This window comes from Chanos chanos, chromosome 8 (genome assembly GCF_902362185.1).
Source record: "Chanos chanos chromosome 8, fChaCha1.1, whole genome shotgun sequence".
Taxonomy (NCBI): domain Eukaryota; kingdom Metazoa; phylum Chordata; class Actinopteri; order Gonorynchiformes; family Chanidae; genus Chanos; species Chanos chanos.
The window spans coordinates 6183952-6201837 of record NC_044502.1 but is presented as its reverse complement, the minus strand read 5'-3'; the positions used below and the strand labels follow the sequence as shown (position 1 = coordinate 6201837).

General features: G+C 43.1%; 3 protein-coding genes across 4 annotated transcripts in view; 2 read left to right on the top strand and 1 right to left on the bottom strand.

Annotated features, from left to right (window-relative positions):
* Window positions 1–371: 371 nt before the first annotated feature.
* senp2 (SUMO specific peptidase 2) lies at window positions 372–6715 on the top strand. The gene is made up of 17 exons (XM_030781551.1): window positions 372–651; window positions 1178–1233; window positions 1584–1696; window positions 1804–1888; window positions 2045–2132; window positions 2476–2650; window positions 2932–3038; window positions 3218–3297; window positions 3420–3477; window positions 3591–3672; window positions 3846–3998; window positions 4367–4498; window positions 4831–5037; window positions 5382–5461; window positions 5598–5682; window positions 5840–5935; window positions 6155–6715. Exons 1-17 carry the CDS (start codon window positions 488–490, stop codon window positions 6215–6217), a joined length of 1824 nt encoding a protein of 607 aa, XP_030637411.1. The 5' UTR covers window positions 372–487; the 3' UTR covers window positions 6218–6715.
* A 3437-nt stretch (window positions 6716–10152) lies between these two features.
* Window positions 10153–12637, bottom strand: pjvk (pejvakin). 2 transcript variants are annotated; one of them, XM_030783311.1, is made up of 6 exons: window positions 12427–12637; window positions 11735–11930; window positions 11414–11555; window positions 11198–11315; window positions 10758–10901; window positions 10153–10442 (listed from the first exon to the last, which is right to left on the bottom strand). In XM_030783311.1, the coding sequence occupies exons 1-6, from the start codon at window positions 12635–12637 to the stop codon at window positions 10153–10155; spliced, it is 1101 nt and encodes a 366-aa protein (XP_030639171.1). The 2 variants fall into 2 exon arrangements, with proteins under 2 accessions (XP_030639171.1, XP_030639172.1); XM_030783312.1 differs by lacking the exon at window positions 10758–10901.
* Window positions 12638–16550: 3913 nt separating this feature from the next.
* The window catches only part of col5a2b (collagen, type V, alpha 2b), a 27318-nt gene continuing 25982 nt past the window's right edge, over window positions 16551–17886 (top strand). Inside the window, exon 1 of the mRNA XM_030781824.1 lies at window positions 16551–16641. Within this exon, the coding sequence (XP_030637684.1) occupies window positions 16551–16641 (91 nt within the window). The remainder of the gene's footprint in view (window positions 16642–17886) is intronic.

The following is a 17886-nucleotide window of genomic DNA, read 5'->3' as shown; positions in this document are numbered from 1 at the left end:
TTAAACAATTTCATCAGCTTTAAACAATGTCTGGACATATCGTACGCTTTCGTATTGTATTTTAATTGTCTAAAAAGGCGTTTAGTTCTGTAACATAACCTTAAAGACAATCCGGTATGACATATCCTACACGGTACTCTGAGAGGTCGATGATCTCAAACCGTCGGAAGGCTGAAACGCTTGTGGATAAGTCGTCGTTATGACTTCATGCTATGTATAGTGCATGGCTATTGCGCAACAGCATCCTTGTGTCTGTATAGACGGTGTTAACTGAGGGCATACCCCTCATAACCAATGACGTTTCACATACCGTGAACGCCTTCAGGGTACTCGGAGTAGTTGTTGGCTAATCGGTGACGCGGGGGAATGCATTAGAGTTAGCCGAGTTGTAGCTGACATTTTGTCTGAATCTCGTTTGTTTACAACCCCCTGCATAGTCCTGGCACTACCGAACGAGTCGGTGTCCTATTACTCGTGGTTATTTGTGATGTATGAATGGATAGTTGACGGACTATCATCACTATTTGTACCTTTCTCTGAAGGGAAGAACGCAAACTGGCCTACCCACGGAAACCCATCTACACGAGAAGCGGCGGCTCCTGAAACACAAGGGAAGGAAAACTGCAGGCCCGCTAAACGCCACTATCAGAGGTTGGTGATTTCTCCGCCTTGTCATGGATTCTCGTATTTGTATTATGTTGTGTTAAGGCGTTGTGTCTTTTTAGCAAGGCTTTGAAAATGAAGCAAATTTCTAAATTTTGACTGAAATATTTTAGTCAAAACCGAGTCAATTAGCTGATTAGCCGTATAGCTAACTAGCTCGCAAATTCATTCAGCTAGCTCTCTCTGTGACTCGTATGCAATTGTTGAGTATATCACTTTTATTATAATCTGGTGGAGGTATTAGCTTAGCCACTAAAAATTGAGTAAACTAGATCATTAGTCATTGTGAGACGTTGTTCAGCAGGTTAAAGTAACCTGATCTTGTCATATCTGTTATATCACAACTACGCAGCTAGCCGTGTTCCTAGTGTCGCTATCATTTTTTGTAACAACGGGAGGCGTTGCTGGTGATCAGTAACTCTCACGTTCCTGTTGCTCAGACTGTAATGTACTTAAGGCAGTAAACGGTCATATCACTTATTACTGTAATATCCAATACTTTCCCACGTTGCAGTGTGTACTCGCCAGATGGTAAAACCGAACACCTGGAAATCAAAAGACCAAGACGGGGTAGGTAGACTCCCATCATTTAGCCAAATTCCTCACGTTACCGCGTTTTCTCTACCACTGGCTCCTGGTTAAGCACCAATGTGTGTACAGGCGTGCGTGGGAAAACCGCTGACCAAAATGACCAGTAAAGGTCCATGCAAATTATTCTATCTGCCAGCATTGTTTGTATTTGTACCTCTGTGCATTTTAAGAAAAACATAGAGAGGTTGTTGAACACAGTTTGTAATGATAAGACTTACAGATCGTACCACTTTGCAGATCCATAAAGCTACTTAGATAGCTCTTGAGTTTTGGCTTATGTTTATTCATAGTAAAGCTTTCGCTTTCTGAATGACTGTGCTACTGTTTAGATGTGATTGTTAGCATTGTGAAGAAGACAGTGTCTGGAATTGCTGGGTTTCTCCGTTTGCGACACTCAAGACCAAACACCAATGAGAAATACAGACTGCACAAGGGAGCCCAGGTTTGTCTCCACAGTTTGTGTTTTTGCTTTGAAAAAAAAGTTTCAGATGCATTTTGTTATCCATTTCGCTTCTTCTCTTCACATTATTACTTTGGTTGTTGTGTTAGCTCGGCCGGGCCACGTTTATGGGGATCGATGAAATTCAGAGCTGCCACCTAAACACGCAGATGTGGAGCAGTGATGTTAAAATGGGTGAGTTTCCCCACAGCGGTTTTCACATGACCACCTACAGGGTTTCCTCATTGTGCAGAAGTCATTGGATGACGGGGTGCATCGACACTATTGATGAAATAGCATGAGACAGAGATTCAGTGACTGACCCCTCTGCCTGCGTTTGTGTCGCCGTAGAGAAACCAAAAGAAGTGGGGTCGACGAATAAAGAGAGGAATTTCCCAAACTGTCATTCGAATCCTCAGCCCCTGACAAGGAAACACGAGTGAGTGCGGCTCGGGTTTTTACCCTGAAATTGTTTTGCCTGTGAGCTCAGTCATTTGGCATGCAAATAACTTCTTCACGCAGCCGTCCATTTTTTTAAAGGTTTAGAGAGTTATGGATAAGGTCGTTAAAGACCTCACGCTGAAGGATATGTAGTGGTGTGTAGTACACAGAGTTAAGCTTTTTTGGGGGGGGGGGGGGGGGGGGGCAAACCAGTTCATTTGGTAGTCTTTGAAGGACGTAGTAGATTAATTACTTGCTGTTATTTTTTTTTTATGACTTAATCATGTCGATTTGGAGCTGTGAAGGCCGATAATTTAACGTCCTCTGTCGTGTCGTTTAAGTGGAGTCATGTTCTCGGCGAATCACGAGCGGCCCAAGGACAGGACGCAGCGGAGGTCACTACAGCTCACGTCCACGCGCCCCGCCCTCGGGGTGGGCATGGGGGTCTCGGATTCGGAAACCTCCAGCCTGCCTCCGCCCACCCGCACTCACAAAGCCTGTCTGACCGTGGAGGAGGTAGGCCGCGACCTTTCAAGGGCAGAGCCAATGAACCGGACTTTTTTTTTTTACGACCTGTTCTGCTCTGTTGGGTTAAACCCTGTAGATTAGTAATGGGCTTTGTTTGGTCTTCGCATGATTTTTACGCCAGTGAGGTGCACAGTGTGTTAAAAAGCTTACTGATGTTTGGCCTGAGCCAGCAAACAATCGAAATTCAAATTTCATACCTTCTCGCTGATGATGTTGGCATGGAGGTTAAGTTGTTTTGTTTTGTTTTTTTCCCCTCTCTCTAAATTCAGGCCCTGAAAGAGAGCGATCGGGAACACTACAGAAAGCTGGTGGAGATGGTTTCTGAGAAATACTCCACGAATAAACCCCTGCCCTTTGGACGAGTGAAGACATCAATGTGAGTTCAGTGTTACATGATCAATGTGATATTACTATTTGAAGTATTGAAAAGATTTCTCATTAATCACATGCATGCCCTTGTCGAATACAAATCCCTGTTTGTATTCAGTTGCTCTGTTACAGAGTAATGGCTTCTTCAAAAGAAGAGAGTAACGCTGTCTGTTATTTGTCTCTTAGCACAACCCTTTCACTGGACGGACATAAATCCACCTCCCTCATCAGAACCACTGATATAAGCCGACCCGGTCTGATTAAAGGTAGGAACACCAGCCAGGATAACAGCAATGTCTGTATCCACGAATGGCCGGTTACTGTGGTATTCATTATTGCTAAGATGCTGACGTATGCTCAGTATGTCTCTGTTTCATTTTCTCTGTAGCCAATCCTAACGTGTCAGTGTGGAGGGAAACGGCTTCACAGAAACAACCTAAAGACAGGTAATCCGTGACACTCCAGCACACGTGTATTTCAGTAGAACATCGACGCATGATCTCCAAAGACTATAATGTTTTTTTCGTTTTTTTTTTTTTTTGTTCGTTTTCCTTTGTAGAGTGGTGGATGTCACGCTCACCAAAAAGCTTAACGCTGTCAGAACTGCGGGGGTCGAAGGTCAAACTTTGCAGAGCGTCCTGGTGAGAAATTATAGCGACACAGACTCTTGCACCGTGTGTTTGCAAGAATGGATTTGGCTTTCCGTTTCGGAATCGTAACCCTCTTCACTTCTGTCTCCCTCTCTCCCTCTCCCTCTCTCTCCCTCTCTCTCTCTCTCTCTCTCTCTCTCTCTCTCTCTCTCTGCTGGATGTAGCCAGTGGATGTGGACCTGTCTGCACAGGTGGCCTCCCGGTTAAATTTAAACGACAGAGACCGGACGGCAGCGGCTCACTGTTCGGCGCAGGCGCGACCCGACCCGCTCGCAGAAACCAGGCGCGGCGAGGACGAGTTCCCACGACTCGGCAAGGTAAATCATTTACACCATCCCAGCGTGTGGTTCCGTTCTCCGTTTAGCCCCTTTTGTTCCTTTTCATAGTTCTGTTCAGGCTTGCCTTCCTCTGCCCAAACACGCGCGACGTATCTGAAATTTAGAAGCGAGACACCATTGTGGAATGTTTCTAGAGGAGCCTGCTGGCTTAAGCTCTGAGAGAAAAATCCATTTCAATTAGTTCCATCCTCAGTTCAGAGCCACGCTAAAAAGCCGTGGTTGCCACTGTGAAGTAGCAATGAAATGTGACATAAGCAATAGAGCCAGTGTGATGCTGATTTGTGTGTGTGTGTGTGTGTGTGTGTGTGTGTGTGTGTGTGTGTGTGTGTGTGTGTGTGGTCTTGCAGGAGATGCTGCAGGAAGTGAGTGCTGCTCTGGCCCAGAGGGACCCCAACCTGGTACTGAGCAGTGCCTTCAAGCTGCGGATTACCCAGAGAGATCTGGCAACCCTGCAGGAGGGAAGCTGGCTCAATGATGAGGTACTGTGCAATTAAGTACATGAACTTTTTGAAATTATTATCTTTTTTTTATCTTATTATCATTATTATCTTCTACAACCACCGGGGCGGGTTAGAAAGCAAAGCATTGGTCAAATAACCCTCTTCACCGGAGTTTAAGGAAACATTTTACAGACTGTGCAAAAATGACGCTGAAAAAACAAATTCATATTCTTTGTCCCGTCTGTTCTGTTCCTTTTGATCAATTCTGCTCTTTGATTTTATTCCTCCCTCCTTTTCTCTCTCACTCTCTCTCCCTCCCTCTCTCTTGCACTCTCTCTCTCTCTCTCTCTCTCTCTCTTTCTCTCTGTCAGGTCATTAATTTTTACCTGAACCTGGTGATGGCTCGCAGTGAGCAGGACTCCGGAGGTAAGAGGGTGTATTCCTTCAGCACCTTCTTCTTTCCCAAGCTACACACCGGCGGTCACGCGGCCGTCCGGCGCTGGACCAAGGCCGTAGACCTCTTCACGTACGACGCCATCCTGGTTCCTCTTCACCTGGGTGTCCACTGGTCCCTTGCTGTGAGTGTTCTCCTTTTAACCTTTACTAGTTTAATTTTACTGCATTTAATACAATGTGACAGTGTCCCACTGGTCCTGTCCCTACGGATTCTAGGACGTTTGCATAATGTACAGAACCCTTTTGGTTTTTTTGCTTCGGCTGTTTGGCTTTGTATCCAACGACGGCACAGCCAATGATTCGTACCCTGACAATCATCTCAGCCAATCATTGGCCTGAAAAAGTGGTTAAAATATGCTCTAGTGTTCTAAAAGCTTTATGCGGGTCAGAGTGGAGGTATTCTGCTAATGTCTTGATTTACATGGTGGTTGATCATTGTTTGCTGTTTTTCTCCCCTCTGCTTCAGGTGGTGGATTTTAAGTCTAAATCTGTGAGGTCATATGACTCGATGGGCCAGAGGCATGATGACATCTGTAACCTTATCCTGTGAGTTCACACAGACTTGTTCTGGAAAGTTCTCTCTGTTCTGACGCTTTGTGAATAGCATATTGTTGCCGTGTCGGGTTACTGGGCTAATACGCTCTTGGTTTTTTTTTTGTTTTTTAACCCTTCTCCCATTCAGTCGCTATCTGAAAGAGGAATGTAAGGCCAAGAGGAGCAAAGATCTCGACATCACAAAATGGACTGTGACCAGTTTAAAACCCACTGTGAGTAATGGCACAATCCTGGTTCACGTCTCCAAAAGGGAACGTAACGGCGTCTTGTTTTTTTTCCCCCGTCGCGTTCTCTACGTAACAGGAGCATCTGCTGAATCGTGTGCGTAGGTGATGTGTTGTGATGTTTTTTTTTTTTTTCCGGACACAGGAAATTCCTCAGCAGAGGAACGGCAGCGACTGTGGTGTGTTTGCCTGTAAATACGCTGACTACATTGCCCGAGGACACCCCCTTACTTTCAGACAGGTACACACACACACACACACACACAGAGAGTGAGAGAATTATTCCATACTCTTAACACGTCCATATATGTTTGGAAGATGTGTTGAGGGCCAGATTATGTTTAACCACTGATCTGATTCAGCATATCTGGCTCTTTTTTTGTTTGTTTGTTTGTTTGTTAATACCTTTTTGTCACCTGTGATATCCAGTATCTGTTTCCTGTTTTCTCTCCCTCTCCAGTGCCACATGCCGTATTTCAGGAAGGCCATGATCTGGGAGATTCTCAATCAGAAACTGCTGTAGGCGTGAGCGACAGAATCTCAGCTCGACCAAAGCACAGGACCACGCATTAAAACGTCTGCCCCTGACCGCTGCGGAACTGGGAACGGATTTCCGGTTCCGTTTGTTTGCTCCCTCCCGGGTAACGAAACAGAAAAGACTGGTTCAGAGCGAGGGCTGAATATGACGGAAACTTCGTTGGTTCATACTTACCTGTGGTGTGACTGAAGTGAAACCTAGACTGAGTGCGTGTGCGTGTGTGTGGAAGTGGAAGGTATTTAGGCAGCTTTGTTCGAGAGAGAGAGAGGGGCACCCTATCATTCCAGTGAGAATTGAGTCTTATTGCCCCCCTGCTGGTGTGAACGGTGTATGACGCAGGTCCCTTTTCACAGTGATGAGAGACAGAGCTGAATTACATCTCAGATGTGAGACAGATTTAGAGTTGGAACTTTGTATACGTTTAGACTGGATACTGCTATTTAAAGTGGTGTGTGACAGTTTTTTCGTTTGTTTTTTATTTTTTATTTTTTTTTGTTTTAGAATGGTCAGTTATTTGGAATGGGCCAATTCACATTCATTATTCACACACACTTTTTTGATGCTGGGGACTATCAGAGTTTTTATGAATACAAACTGTAGTTGGTGTATGTTTCAGTTTAACCATGGTGTTTTTTTTTGTTTTTTTTTCAAAGTAAAAAAAAAAAAAAATTCACCGGAATATTTTCATTTGATCTTTTTTTTTCTATTTTTGGTAGAATTGACTCTAGGGAGGAGTGAGTGAATTGATGATGATGATGATCTTAAGAGAGCACTTACGCTGTCCTCTAGTGTTGTAGATCAGACATTAAGTGATACCACATTGAATGTATACAAACTAAATGGTACTTGAGTAATGGATTGCAGTGCAAGCTGGAAGAGAGAGGCTTTGTTTTCAAAAAGCTTTTTTTTTTCCTCTTTCTCTCTTTTTGAATCCAGTCCTAAGTGCCTTTATCCTAGCTTATCACCACCTAGTTCATCAGTAATAAACACTAAAACATACGTCTGTTCCGGTGTCTGCGAGTAATTACATTAACCTTAACCTACTGGAAGCCAGTGTGTGCCATATGTGTGGGGAAGGCCTAGTTCTGTGCTCATCTGCTTTGGCCTGGGAGTCCACATGACCAGGTCTGACTGAAGAAAAATAAGGAGAGGAGTTCATACATGTAGCCTGTATTATTATTGTTATTATTCTTGATATTTCCTTTTTTTTCAGCTTCAGTATGCTGTGTGCATGCTGCGAGTAACTGTTTGTTGTTGTTTTTCTGAATCTTTGAATTTGACTGAACTGGATATGGAGGGTGTTAAGGAATAAAACCAAAAGGAGAGGGCGATTAGCCGCTTTTTGTCTTTGCTACGTTCCGCTTCTCATCCAGTTTTATCGCCCATGTCAGTGTTCTTTAATTTAAAGATAAGCAAGAGATGATAAACAAAACGAACCCTTTATTTATTTTGAGGTCAAATTGACGTTTGAACTCTTGCGTTCCTTGACAAGAGTGTCCTGGTCTTATGGTATTTGTGAATAATTTGGGGTTGAATTTGAGAGTGAAAACTGAATGAATGAATGAATGAATGAATGGGTGAATGAATGTGTTGAGAAGTGGATGAAGATGACTTGATGTGTCCTGCTGTGATAGAATGGAAGATTTTGCTGTTTATGCGTTGCCCACGTTTTCATCTGTTCAGATTCTTGGTTATTATTTTTGTAAGTAATAAAGAACTGGAGAAAGATTCTTGTCTGTTTCTTTTGTTTTTCTATGTAATTTTAAAGAAGCACCCCCCCCCCTTTTTTTTTTTTTAATTACAAAAGAACATTAAAAAGCTGCTTTTGCAATGTTTCCATGGTGCTGCACTGTAGTTCCACATATCGCCACTGGGCGGCATAATTACATCAAATTTCAGTATGACCCATGCCATGAATGTTCTGTTGGCAGTCAGAACATGCTGTAGGAGACCTCTACCTCAAAACTGAGCGGTATCTAACATATCTGATATTTCAAAACACAAGTTTACTGCATAGACATCACTGAAGAGGATCTTTGTAGTAGCATGTGTAACTGTCAACTGGTTGTCAGTACCTTTTAAGGACTGTAATATTCTAATTATGCTGTAAGGTACAATTGGTTCCCCTGCACAGAATAAAGTTATTTCACAGACAAAAGACGTTTGACATTAATTATTGTTGACAGAATTCAGACACATCATAGGGTAAAGGATTTGGAAGAAGTCAGATCATCAGATATGCCATTTTTCCAACAATACCAAAGATGAGGGACTGGTTAGGACGGGTTTCACAAAGGTCAGCACTAGAGGGCAACTTCCATTGTGAGGTTGGATCTCCCACTTGTGTACTTCATACAGTCTGGGGTCGTGTAGCTTGTGATGTGTGAACACACAACCACGGCCTTTGATCAGAATGTCATCAGCGCATCCAGCAATGTTCCTGCAAGTTTTACCACTGAGCAATATACACTGAAGCTGTAACGGGAGGAACAGATCGGTGAGTTTAAATATAAGGGAAAGTCTATGCTCGTCACTGCGTGTGAGCCATGACTGACACGTCTGGCCCCGACATGTTTTCATATCTTAAAACGTTGCAAGTCAGAATCACTGAAAATGTAAACCTGTTCCGGATCAATGTTTGACTCCAAGAGTGCGCGGTGCCCAGAAATGGGATAACTTGACAGACTGAGAAATTACTTCCAGCTCTCCGCTGCCAGTTTATCAGAGAAATACTCAGAGCCTGTCGAAGCGTTGACTGAGCACGCTCTCCAGAGCTTAGTCTCCACGAGGGGAAATTATTTTGTTTCGTTTTTTTTTTAAGTCAATTAACACACATCTGCTTGATAGATAATATGTAGTGTGATGCTGAAATTTTTGTTTCCCTCTTTTACAAATACTCTTCATGGACATTTCGACCAATCACCGTAAGAAACTTTGCCTTTTTATTTCAAAAATTATACAAAACAAAACAAACAAAAAAAACATTCGCATTTTGATTCTACATCGTATTGCAGTCAGTAGGGGGAAAAATCCATGTAGTTCCTTAGCTGAACTCCGTAAGGAAAAGGCAACAAACCATTTTTCATTCAGCTGCCATTAAAGTATTTTCTAGAACGTTCTCACAATGCAGAACGGTTGTGGGTCGCTGGTTTAAGACGTTGGTACAAATGTAACATGGCGCTGACAGCATAGCACACAAGCCAAATTAGCCGAAGACCCAGCAAACCGTCTTATTTACCTGAGCGTAGGGGAACCAGGCCACGCTTCCTGGTCGGCCTCCACACGATCCTCTTGTTTATTTTTTAATACCCCAGACTGAATTATTCAGAAACTCGTGTGCGCGGCAGACAGACCCACCAGCTGTGACTCACATGCTGATCGGTTGACATACTCAGATGTTATAACCTACTCTAGTGTGTCTGCCAAAACATCGACATTAAACACGGACCAGCACACACACACACATTCACTCTGGAGTCCTTACGTATGTAAACATTGATGATGCGCAATTGAACGCTGTTGTCAAGTTTGAAGAAAAGTCCCGTCTTTGTCAACCTAGCCTGAGGATGTCACTGAATGGTGGTTTTCGGTTTTGATTGACAGTAATGCTACTTAAAGCGTAGCAAAATAAAAAGAGATTTGAACCAGCAGGTTGCACCTACGCTAACAGCCTAAATATGTCAATGTTACTTAAGAAGTGATTTGAAGGGACGAATTTAACTGTACCTTCTAAAATCCAATTTTCCAAATATAAGTCGTGTCATTTCCCATGTCCACACCATCTCATCAATGTGACACCAAAAAAAAAAAAGGGAAATAAAAAAAAAAAGGCAAAAACTGAATACGTCTACACAGAGTTGTACTACAGGACCGCGACCGCCTCAAGAAACCCGGTCGACGTCCCATCATCCTCTGCTCTCTCACCTCAGTGTCTTGTGCCAAAGGTCAAAGCAAGGTACGGCGTGTAGCCGAACATACTTCTGTCCTCCAGCGGAGCACTCCAGGCAGCCGTAGACGGTCTCTCTACGGACGTGTCCCATGCCACACAGGGCGCAGGGACCCTTGGGTATGTTGTGGTTGAGCAGGTTGACGCGCGTGTGCGCACCCTCCCGCAGGTAACCTGTGGAGAGGTCGGTCATGCTGGCCGCTTTCTCGTAATAGTCATCCGTGTACATGTCAGAGTGGGTGAGCTCCTCAAACGTCCTGTCATCTTGGAGGGAAACAAAAAAAAAAAGAAGAAAAATGAAATAATGGTTTATTTGTTTGAGGAAACCTGAGGTGTAGAGCTAAATGGTCTATACTTGTTCCACGTTGGCTCTTTTGTTGAGTAAGTGAGAAGACTGAAGTGAACATTGGGGCAGGCATTGTCTGCTGCTCTTTAGCAACCCATTCTGAAACAAACCAACCTTAATCTGACAGAAAATTCAAGAAGAGATCGTCTAATGAGACGCTTCACGGCCCCTGTCCTGCATAAATTTGGTCCTCACACGTTCAATAAAGTATGAAACAACTCCCATCATCTCACCGGCTCGGAACGGATTTCCATAAACAATTCCCGACAAGAACCTCCTTAATCTTCCCATGGATAAATGTCCGATGAATCCTCCAAGCTGTTCTCTGATCTGTTCCTTTTCGAAGCCACCGCTTGACTCTGGTGCCACACATATATCTAACCGAAGAAGAAGCCAGAGATAAACAATAATTCAAGAGCTAATCAAAGAAACTGTCCTAGTTCAAACAATCCCCTTGACTAAAACAACTGAGCTCCATCTATCAGCCAGTAACATGACACATTCAATCAATGTTACCAACTTTATATGATCGCAGAAGCAAACACACGAGGATGGTTTAGTAGCTGTTCGGGAATTAATGATTGCTGTTGACTGCATATGTGTGTCAAAGGGGTTTTGTTGGGCTAGTTGCAATGTCATCGCTTTGAACCGGTTCCCTAGTAACACTACTTACCAAGCCGGCCGTCAAGCCGAACGTACAGTTCGAATATGCTGAATGCAATGGTTGTGTGAGCTGGGATGACAATCGCCTTGTCACGACCTCTGGGGTTGCGGCCGTCGTCTATCTGAAACTGCAGGAAAAAACGTATTGTGTGCGGGGAGATGCAGAGCCCATAGCTGATCATGTAATTAGGTGAGGGAAAGTATGTGCACGTGCATGTGCGTTTACCCTCATGGTTGTTCCGCGCATGCCAGCATGTACTGTAAGAGAACACTGGCGAGTAGTGCGGATACTCTCCATGACGACACATAAAACAGTCCGCCCACTCTCTTTTGATTGACGGATTAGACAGTGATCCAGGTCAACTTTCCTAATGCCAAAGTCAGAAAATGATGGAGTGTGTGTGTGTGCGTGTGTGTGAGGGGAAAAACAGGAAACAGAACAAATGATGAATTGTGACGTTTTGTCTCTTAAAAAAAAAATTTTGACTGAAAAAAATGGCTTTCATTCTGGCGCAAATGAGAAAAACATAAGCATATAAGTGTGTACCTTGCGCTAAGCTCCCTCAGCAAAGTTGGAACTTCAACCTCATGTTTGGTCACTATGCCAAAGGAAGCTTTGACCGCTACAGAATCCGAACCGCTGATGTTGAATCCAACATCGTTGATTAAATGATTACTCAGCCTGCCATTCAGGGCGACGTCAGATTTATCCTCGTAGTTCAAAAGTTGGTACGAGGACACGCCTAAGAGCCAGAGGAAGCAAAGCAGAATTAGGGTTCATCTACTCATGAAAAATGCATATTTTGTCCCTCCAGACATGGTAAATCTAACGCTCAAGTTCGTTTTTCTTTACAGGCGCTTGTGGACTGACAGCCTAGTGACTGGACAGTGAATGCTGGGGCGACAGCTTCTCACCTGTGCAGGTGCCAATTTGTTGTGAGAGGAACGTGGTAATAATTCGAGTATTGCATTTTAAAATATCCACGTGAGAAAGATTTAATTCTGTTTGAAGTCAGTTCTTACATTTACATTTACATTGATTCATTTAGCTGACGCCTTTGTCTAAAGCGACTTCCAAGACAGGCGTGAAATAAACCAAGTGTATGTCCATTAAGGAGCTGCCTGTGGTATACGTGCTGCTGCTAATTCATGAAATAAAAGTAATAATTCCTTTTCTCAGGTGAAGAAACTGTGTTTTTGGCTCGACTGTGTGCTCCATCGGATCTTATGTCGTCTTACCCGCGGTTATCTCCTTCTCTCCCACGAGGATGTCTTTCAGTGAGAACGGGGTTGAGGCATACTTGGTCTTCTTCCAGAAATGCCTCCTCCGTTTTCGGGTCACCAGGCTGAGAGGCTGGTACCGGTCCGCTTCGCTGAGGCTGGGCACCGGTATCAGTCTCCCCGTGTCGCCCACCTGCTTCACGAAGTTTTTCGTCGCTGCCGCAAACATGGTGGACGCTCACCACGACGCCAACGTAACGGTTGAAACGCGCTCTGTCATGATCTCTCTAGAAAGACCGGTCGTGCTCTCCCCCTGGCTACGCTAAGGTCTTTAGCCTGCTATGGGAGAAGCATGGAGAACACTACCTGTTAGCTCCACAGGTGATAAATAATGAAAGGTAAGCCAATAGGGGCGCCCTGTCACATGTACCAAGAAAAGACAATTGTCCTCTGCTGTCTTGCCTGGTCTTTTCTCAGAAAGACACACATATATATATATATATATATACACTCCAACTAGACTCAAGGAGCCACTGGGAGCAATGTTTACAAAGAAAGGTTTATAAATAAATGGGATCGTTAGCTCATTCTAGCTGTGACTGAGGACTTGTTGACTTGCATCATAATAGAATAAAATGTTCATAGCCTTTTTGTTGATGCAGTTTTTTATACTTTTTATTTGTTTGATTACTGTTTGTTCAATTTTTATGTGAAACTATGACAGCTGCCATGACAACCACTGTTACTACTACTGTTACTACTACTGTTACTACTACTACTACAAAAGATGTAGTTTGTGTATTTCACTGCAGAATTTGGACCGTCAAACAGAAAAGCTTGTTACATATTAAATGTGAGAAAATGACAAAGAGATGTAATTACCTGACGGCTGCTACGACTGTGGACCTCCTCTGTGTCACTGATCTTTCTATATCTTTAAAAAGGCTTGGGTCTCTCTCTCTCTCTCTCTCTCTCTCTCTCTCTCTCTCTCTGTGTGGCAGGGACATATTACCAGGGGTAGCATAGATGCTGCTGGAATACAGTTAAGCGTAACATAAAACTGTTATGAACCTGACATTCAAACCTCGCAACGCACTACTGTAATAAAATACTTTAATGGCATAACAATTATATATTTATTACTCTGAAATATAAAAAAAAAAGACGTTAAGACCATACAGGATATGACTGGCAGATGCTGCTGCTGTTGTCTAGGTCATTTGCTAAACTGTCCTGGAAATGGAAGTACAATATGTCTAATGTTATACAGAGTATCAAGGCTCCCTCGGATATCATCAAGTAAGCGATAGAACATACCCCTTGTTTTACCAGAATAACTTCAACATCTGTTTTTTAAACTGCAGAACACTTTTTTTTTTTTTTTTTGCCTTATTTTTAGACCTCCAGCACACTAAACTGCAGCTCCCATACACGGCCACCTTGAAAATCGGACGACAATATGTCTATTCTGACCATTGTATAAGGAACATGCTGACAAACATCAAAGTTACTGAATCATTTAGGATTCCACTGTTCCTTGGATTCTTTCATTCATGAGCTGAGCTATTATTAGACACGTTTTACACAATGACCAAGTGCCGTAAACAGAGGTCATTCAGGTGAAACATCTTACTGACTTGCCACACCTGGAGAGTTCAAATCAACAATCATCTGGCTGCTAGGCAACCACTGAGTCACTGGCCACACCACACTGTGGCTCTGGTCATGAGGAGCTTCTCTTGTGGAGGCCGTGGTAAGGGTGTATGACTATGGGGATTAGACACCAGATTGGAGTGGTCTGTTTCTTCTAGGCACGAGGCTAAGCTGGCCTCAAAGTATTTACGGAATATTCAGCACACACGCACACAAACACACACACACACACACATATGACCTCATGTTGTTAGCCCTGTAATTTCTCTGCTGGGTGGAGAACCAACTGCGACTGCAAGGAACTTTTACTTGAAATGTTGTAGGTGGACACAAGCTTTTTGAACAGAGCTGTCTTTCAAGTGTAAACGGTTCGTCTGCGTTTACACTGGCACGTTGTTGATGTTAGCAAGGAACATCCCGTGGCGTGGTCTGTGAGTCGGACAATTGTGACGTTAAGTGGAGAAAATTACTCTCCAAGGAACAAATTGCCTGACTTATCGCTGTGTAAACAAATTACTAAACAAACAGCTATTCATATGCAGGGGAAAGAAACTAAGGGGAGAATAAGTTGTATTTCTGAGTTCTTTGTTAAAAAATAGTCACATGGTTTTGCACAGAGAGATGTGTGTCCTCAGGAGAGGTGAAAGAATAAATTACGGTCCATAAGATGACTTAAAAAAAAAAAAAAAAAAAAAAAGCAGAGATGGTATTCAGTACAGTACATAGTAGTATTTTGGGTTAAAAACAGTTCAATCCAATCCAGCGTGATGAAGCCTCAAGGGGACTTAATTTACAAAGCCCTGTGACATCAAGTTGAAAAAGGCACATTTTGTATTAAAGAAGTATCTATTAGGAATACAATATTCCTCTGGGGGATTTATGGTTAACTTGAATAAACGGCAATAAACAGCGTGTATAGCGTTAGCTCTAAAAATGTTAGAACTGTGACGTTTTCCGTTGGTTTGGCTCTATTTCCCAGCACTGTTGGCTTAAAAAGATAAAGTGGGACTGGGAAAGTTCAACTGCTGACTGTCAGCTTTAATTTGAGGGTTATCTTCACCCGCATCAGATGAACCATTTAGACATCCCCCTGTGTCTAGGGGAACTTCGAATTGACTTCAGAGTGTTTTATTAGGCAGGTGTGTGTATTTTAGCATGTGTGACAGCACGGTCTTGATTCCAACCGCGGTAATTCGCCTTAGGAGACTGTTGTTGGCGTTGGACAACTTTAAGGATCAAAGAGGTGTCTGTGCAAGAGAAACTGGCCACTGTGAGTTGGAAAGAATGAGAATAAATCAGTCAGACATATTTAAAAAAAAACATTTATATGCACAAAACAGAAGGAGCTCAGAGAGGCAAAACGACAACAGAAAATGTGTCACTGTCCAAAAACATCCTAGCTAATTGACCCATCTTTTTTCGGTTCGTGTGACAGGGCGCACCTATTGGCTTACCTGTCAGGACAGAATGTCGTTTCAATAACCAGGACACATGTTTGCAAACGGCAGGTATCCTGTTGGTGAACATGACCTATATTTCTGCTTGTTACATTACGAGCCAGACGAAAGGCTTATGGATATTACACGTGTTTAAGGGCTTTACGAGTCTCTTGTCGCGTTGAGTTTCGTATCATGTAGATTTCCTCACTTAGCAAAAAGCTATGTTTGCGCTAAAATGCTTTTCCTAAGTCAGAGGGTCATCTGACACCTGCAGTAATTAACCTGAGGGAACAACCTGTCAAAAATTACACACGGAGGACGAGGAAGCGCACACAGCTGGTTTTCAACTCTTCTTCCTCTCTTATCCTCTCCCTCAGCACTGCTCGCGACCAGTTTCTAGGGAAACAGATAGTAAATCTACCTCCGCTATCTTTTATCACCTCTCACACAGCTGTTTTCAGCATCTTTTGGACAGGGACACAAACACGGACCCACACAGTAAAGTTGCCAGTGTCAAGAAAGCACTTGTGAGTGTCACAAGTTACCGAGTCACCAAAACGCATGTTGGAAGGCATCTGTCATCAGTATATATCATAGAATAAACTGCACATTCAAGACCTAAACAGTTTTGTAAAAACATTACTGGAACGAATCAGACTGAGATTTTTTTATCATGTTTTTTAACATTAACAAATCTCCATCATCATTTTTTTAGGGACATGATTGGAACATGTTCTTCTGAAAAGTTTGCCCTACTCATCAGATGTCACACAAACTGATGATATATGAAAGGATGTAGAGCACGTGAAAGTTAAAGTCTCGGTGGGGAAAAAAAAGTAGGGCGGGAGTGGACGTGCTGTTCAGAAGTTCATATGCATCCTCACTTGAGAATTCTCAGACTGGGTGCGCCTGGGCTCTGACTGGACTTGGAGCGCGAGGGGGAGAGGGGGCAACCGTTGGACCGCATGCTGAGGCTGTAGCGTGGATATCTCACCTGTACGCGACCCCCCTGGACGCGCTCAACCAACGTACGGAGCTCCGGTTGTGAAAATGACGGAAATTCGACAGATCGGGATATCTCTCTGGCTCATCATCTCCTTGACTCAGGTACTATTGGTGACGTGCCAGGACGCTAAGAATGGTAAGAAAACAATTTGTTTTACAGCCAACTTGTCTGAAAATGATACATAACAAGAACTTGTCTTTTTTTTTTTGAGGGGGGGGGGGGGGGGGGGGGGGGGGAGGATTCGTGATTTGCCTTGCTGTAGGTGAGGGAGGTAGCTACATATGTGTCTTTGCATTTTCACACCTGGATTACTTTAATGGTGACGCTCGAATAAGAATATTATGGATATTTACAGCTTTATTCTACTAACAGCTGACAGCAACGCGAAAGACAGTAATGATTGACGGTTGTTCGGCAAAAGAGGAATGATTTACTGAAAGTTAGGTGTGTATAAAGAAAAAAAAAGATTTATGCTGTTTGCTCCACTCAGATAGAAATACAAAGGGCAAATTACCGACTATGTAAACTTACGGGATATTCAGAGTCAGTTTAAATATTAAAACTATTAAGAAGTTTGCGTAGACCTGGGAGTTTTTCTAGAATGCAGGTGTTCATCGGTAAAATCAGTTCCCTTTCCCCCCAAATCTGAAAGTTTTTTCTCCCCTCTTTACGTCATTATTCTTATGAACTTTACGCCAGACTCAGACGTTAAAAGTACATGTCATTAAATGTCCATGTTTAGGCCTACATTTGCTTTTCCTCTGGTGAGTTGTTATTTATGTTAACATCCCGAAAAGCGTTGCTATAATCCATGGTTGGACTATATAAACTTTCCTAGAGTTTATTTAACACTGGTGCATTCGCTCGGCTTCGTGGCGTGCTGACACTGTATGATTTTAACGGAAGGATGTGGCTTTCAGAAGGACCGGCAATTTTCAGATCCATGGTCTGACTGGTACCACATAGGCACTGAACCCCACTGACCTTGTGTGGTCTGAATTTAGCGTTACACCTCAGAGCAAGATCACAGTGAAACGTTCTCCTCTTAAGAAGCTTAGCGTTTAGCAAATAAGTTTTATATTTGGATGTGCCTATTCTGAGAAGGGGAGAAACACATTTTTGTTTGTTTGTTCGTTTGTTTGTTTGATTTTTAAAACACCAGAGGTGTAGATCTTTTCTCCTCATACCCGAAGTGCTTCAGTTTTGCTGAGTGCTATTTGTAAAGTATGAGAATGAAGAAGATTCATACTTATTTGGGGGTTTTCAGGGTGATAGATGACAGACAATCTTGACTGAAGCGCTTTATCAGGGAAAATGCTATGTTTAGGTCGAGCGTGTGCATCGAGTGGTATAATTTTGTAGCTGCACTGGTATTGTGAA

What these genes read in the sequence shown, in the direction of transcription:
- senp2 (XM_030781551.1), top strand. Translation starts at nt 488, where the DNA reads ATGTATGAATGGATAGTTGACGGACTATCATCACTATTTGTACCTTTC. An exon ending in GACTGCACAAGGGAGCCCAG is followed by an intron (nt 1,697 to 1,803) that starts GTTTGTCTCCAC and finishes TTGTTGTGTTAG; the next exon opens with CTCGGCCGGGCCACGTTTAT. An exon ending in TGACCAGTTTAAAACCCACT is followed by an intron (nt 5,683 to 5,839) that starts GTGAGTAATGGC and finishes TTCCGGACACAG; the next exon opens with GAAATTCCTCAGCAGAGGAA.
- pjvk (XM_030783311.1), bottom strand. Translation starts at nt 12,637, where the DNA reads ATGTTTGCGGCAGCGACGAAAAACTTCGTGAAGCAGGTGGGCGACACG. An exon ending in AGAGAAGGAGATAACCGCGG is followed by an intron (nt 11,931 to 12,426) that starts GTAAGACGACAT and finishes TCTGGCTCTTAG; the next exon opens with GCGTGTCCTCGTACCAACTT. An exon ending in TGGAAATCCGTTCCGAGCCG is followed by an intron (nt 10,443 to 10,757) that starts GTGAGATGATGG and finishes TTTCCCTCCAAG; the next exon opens with ATGACAGGACGTTTGAGGAG.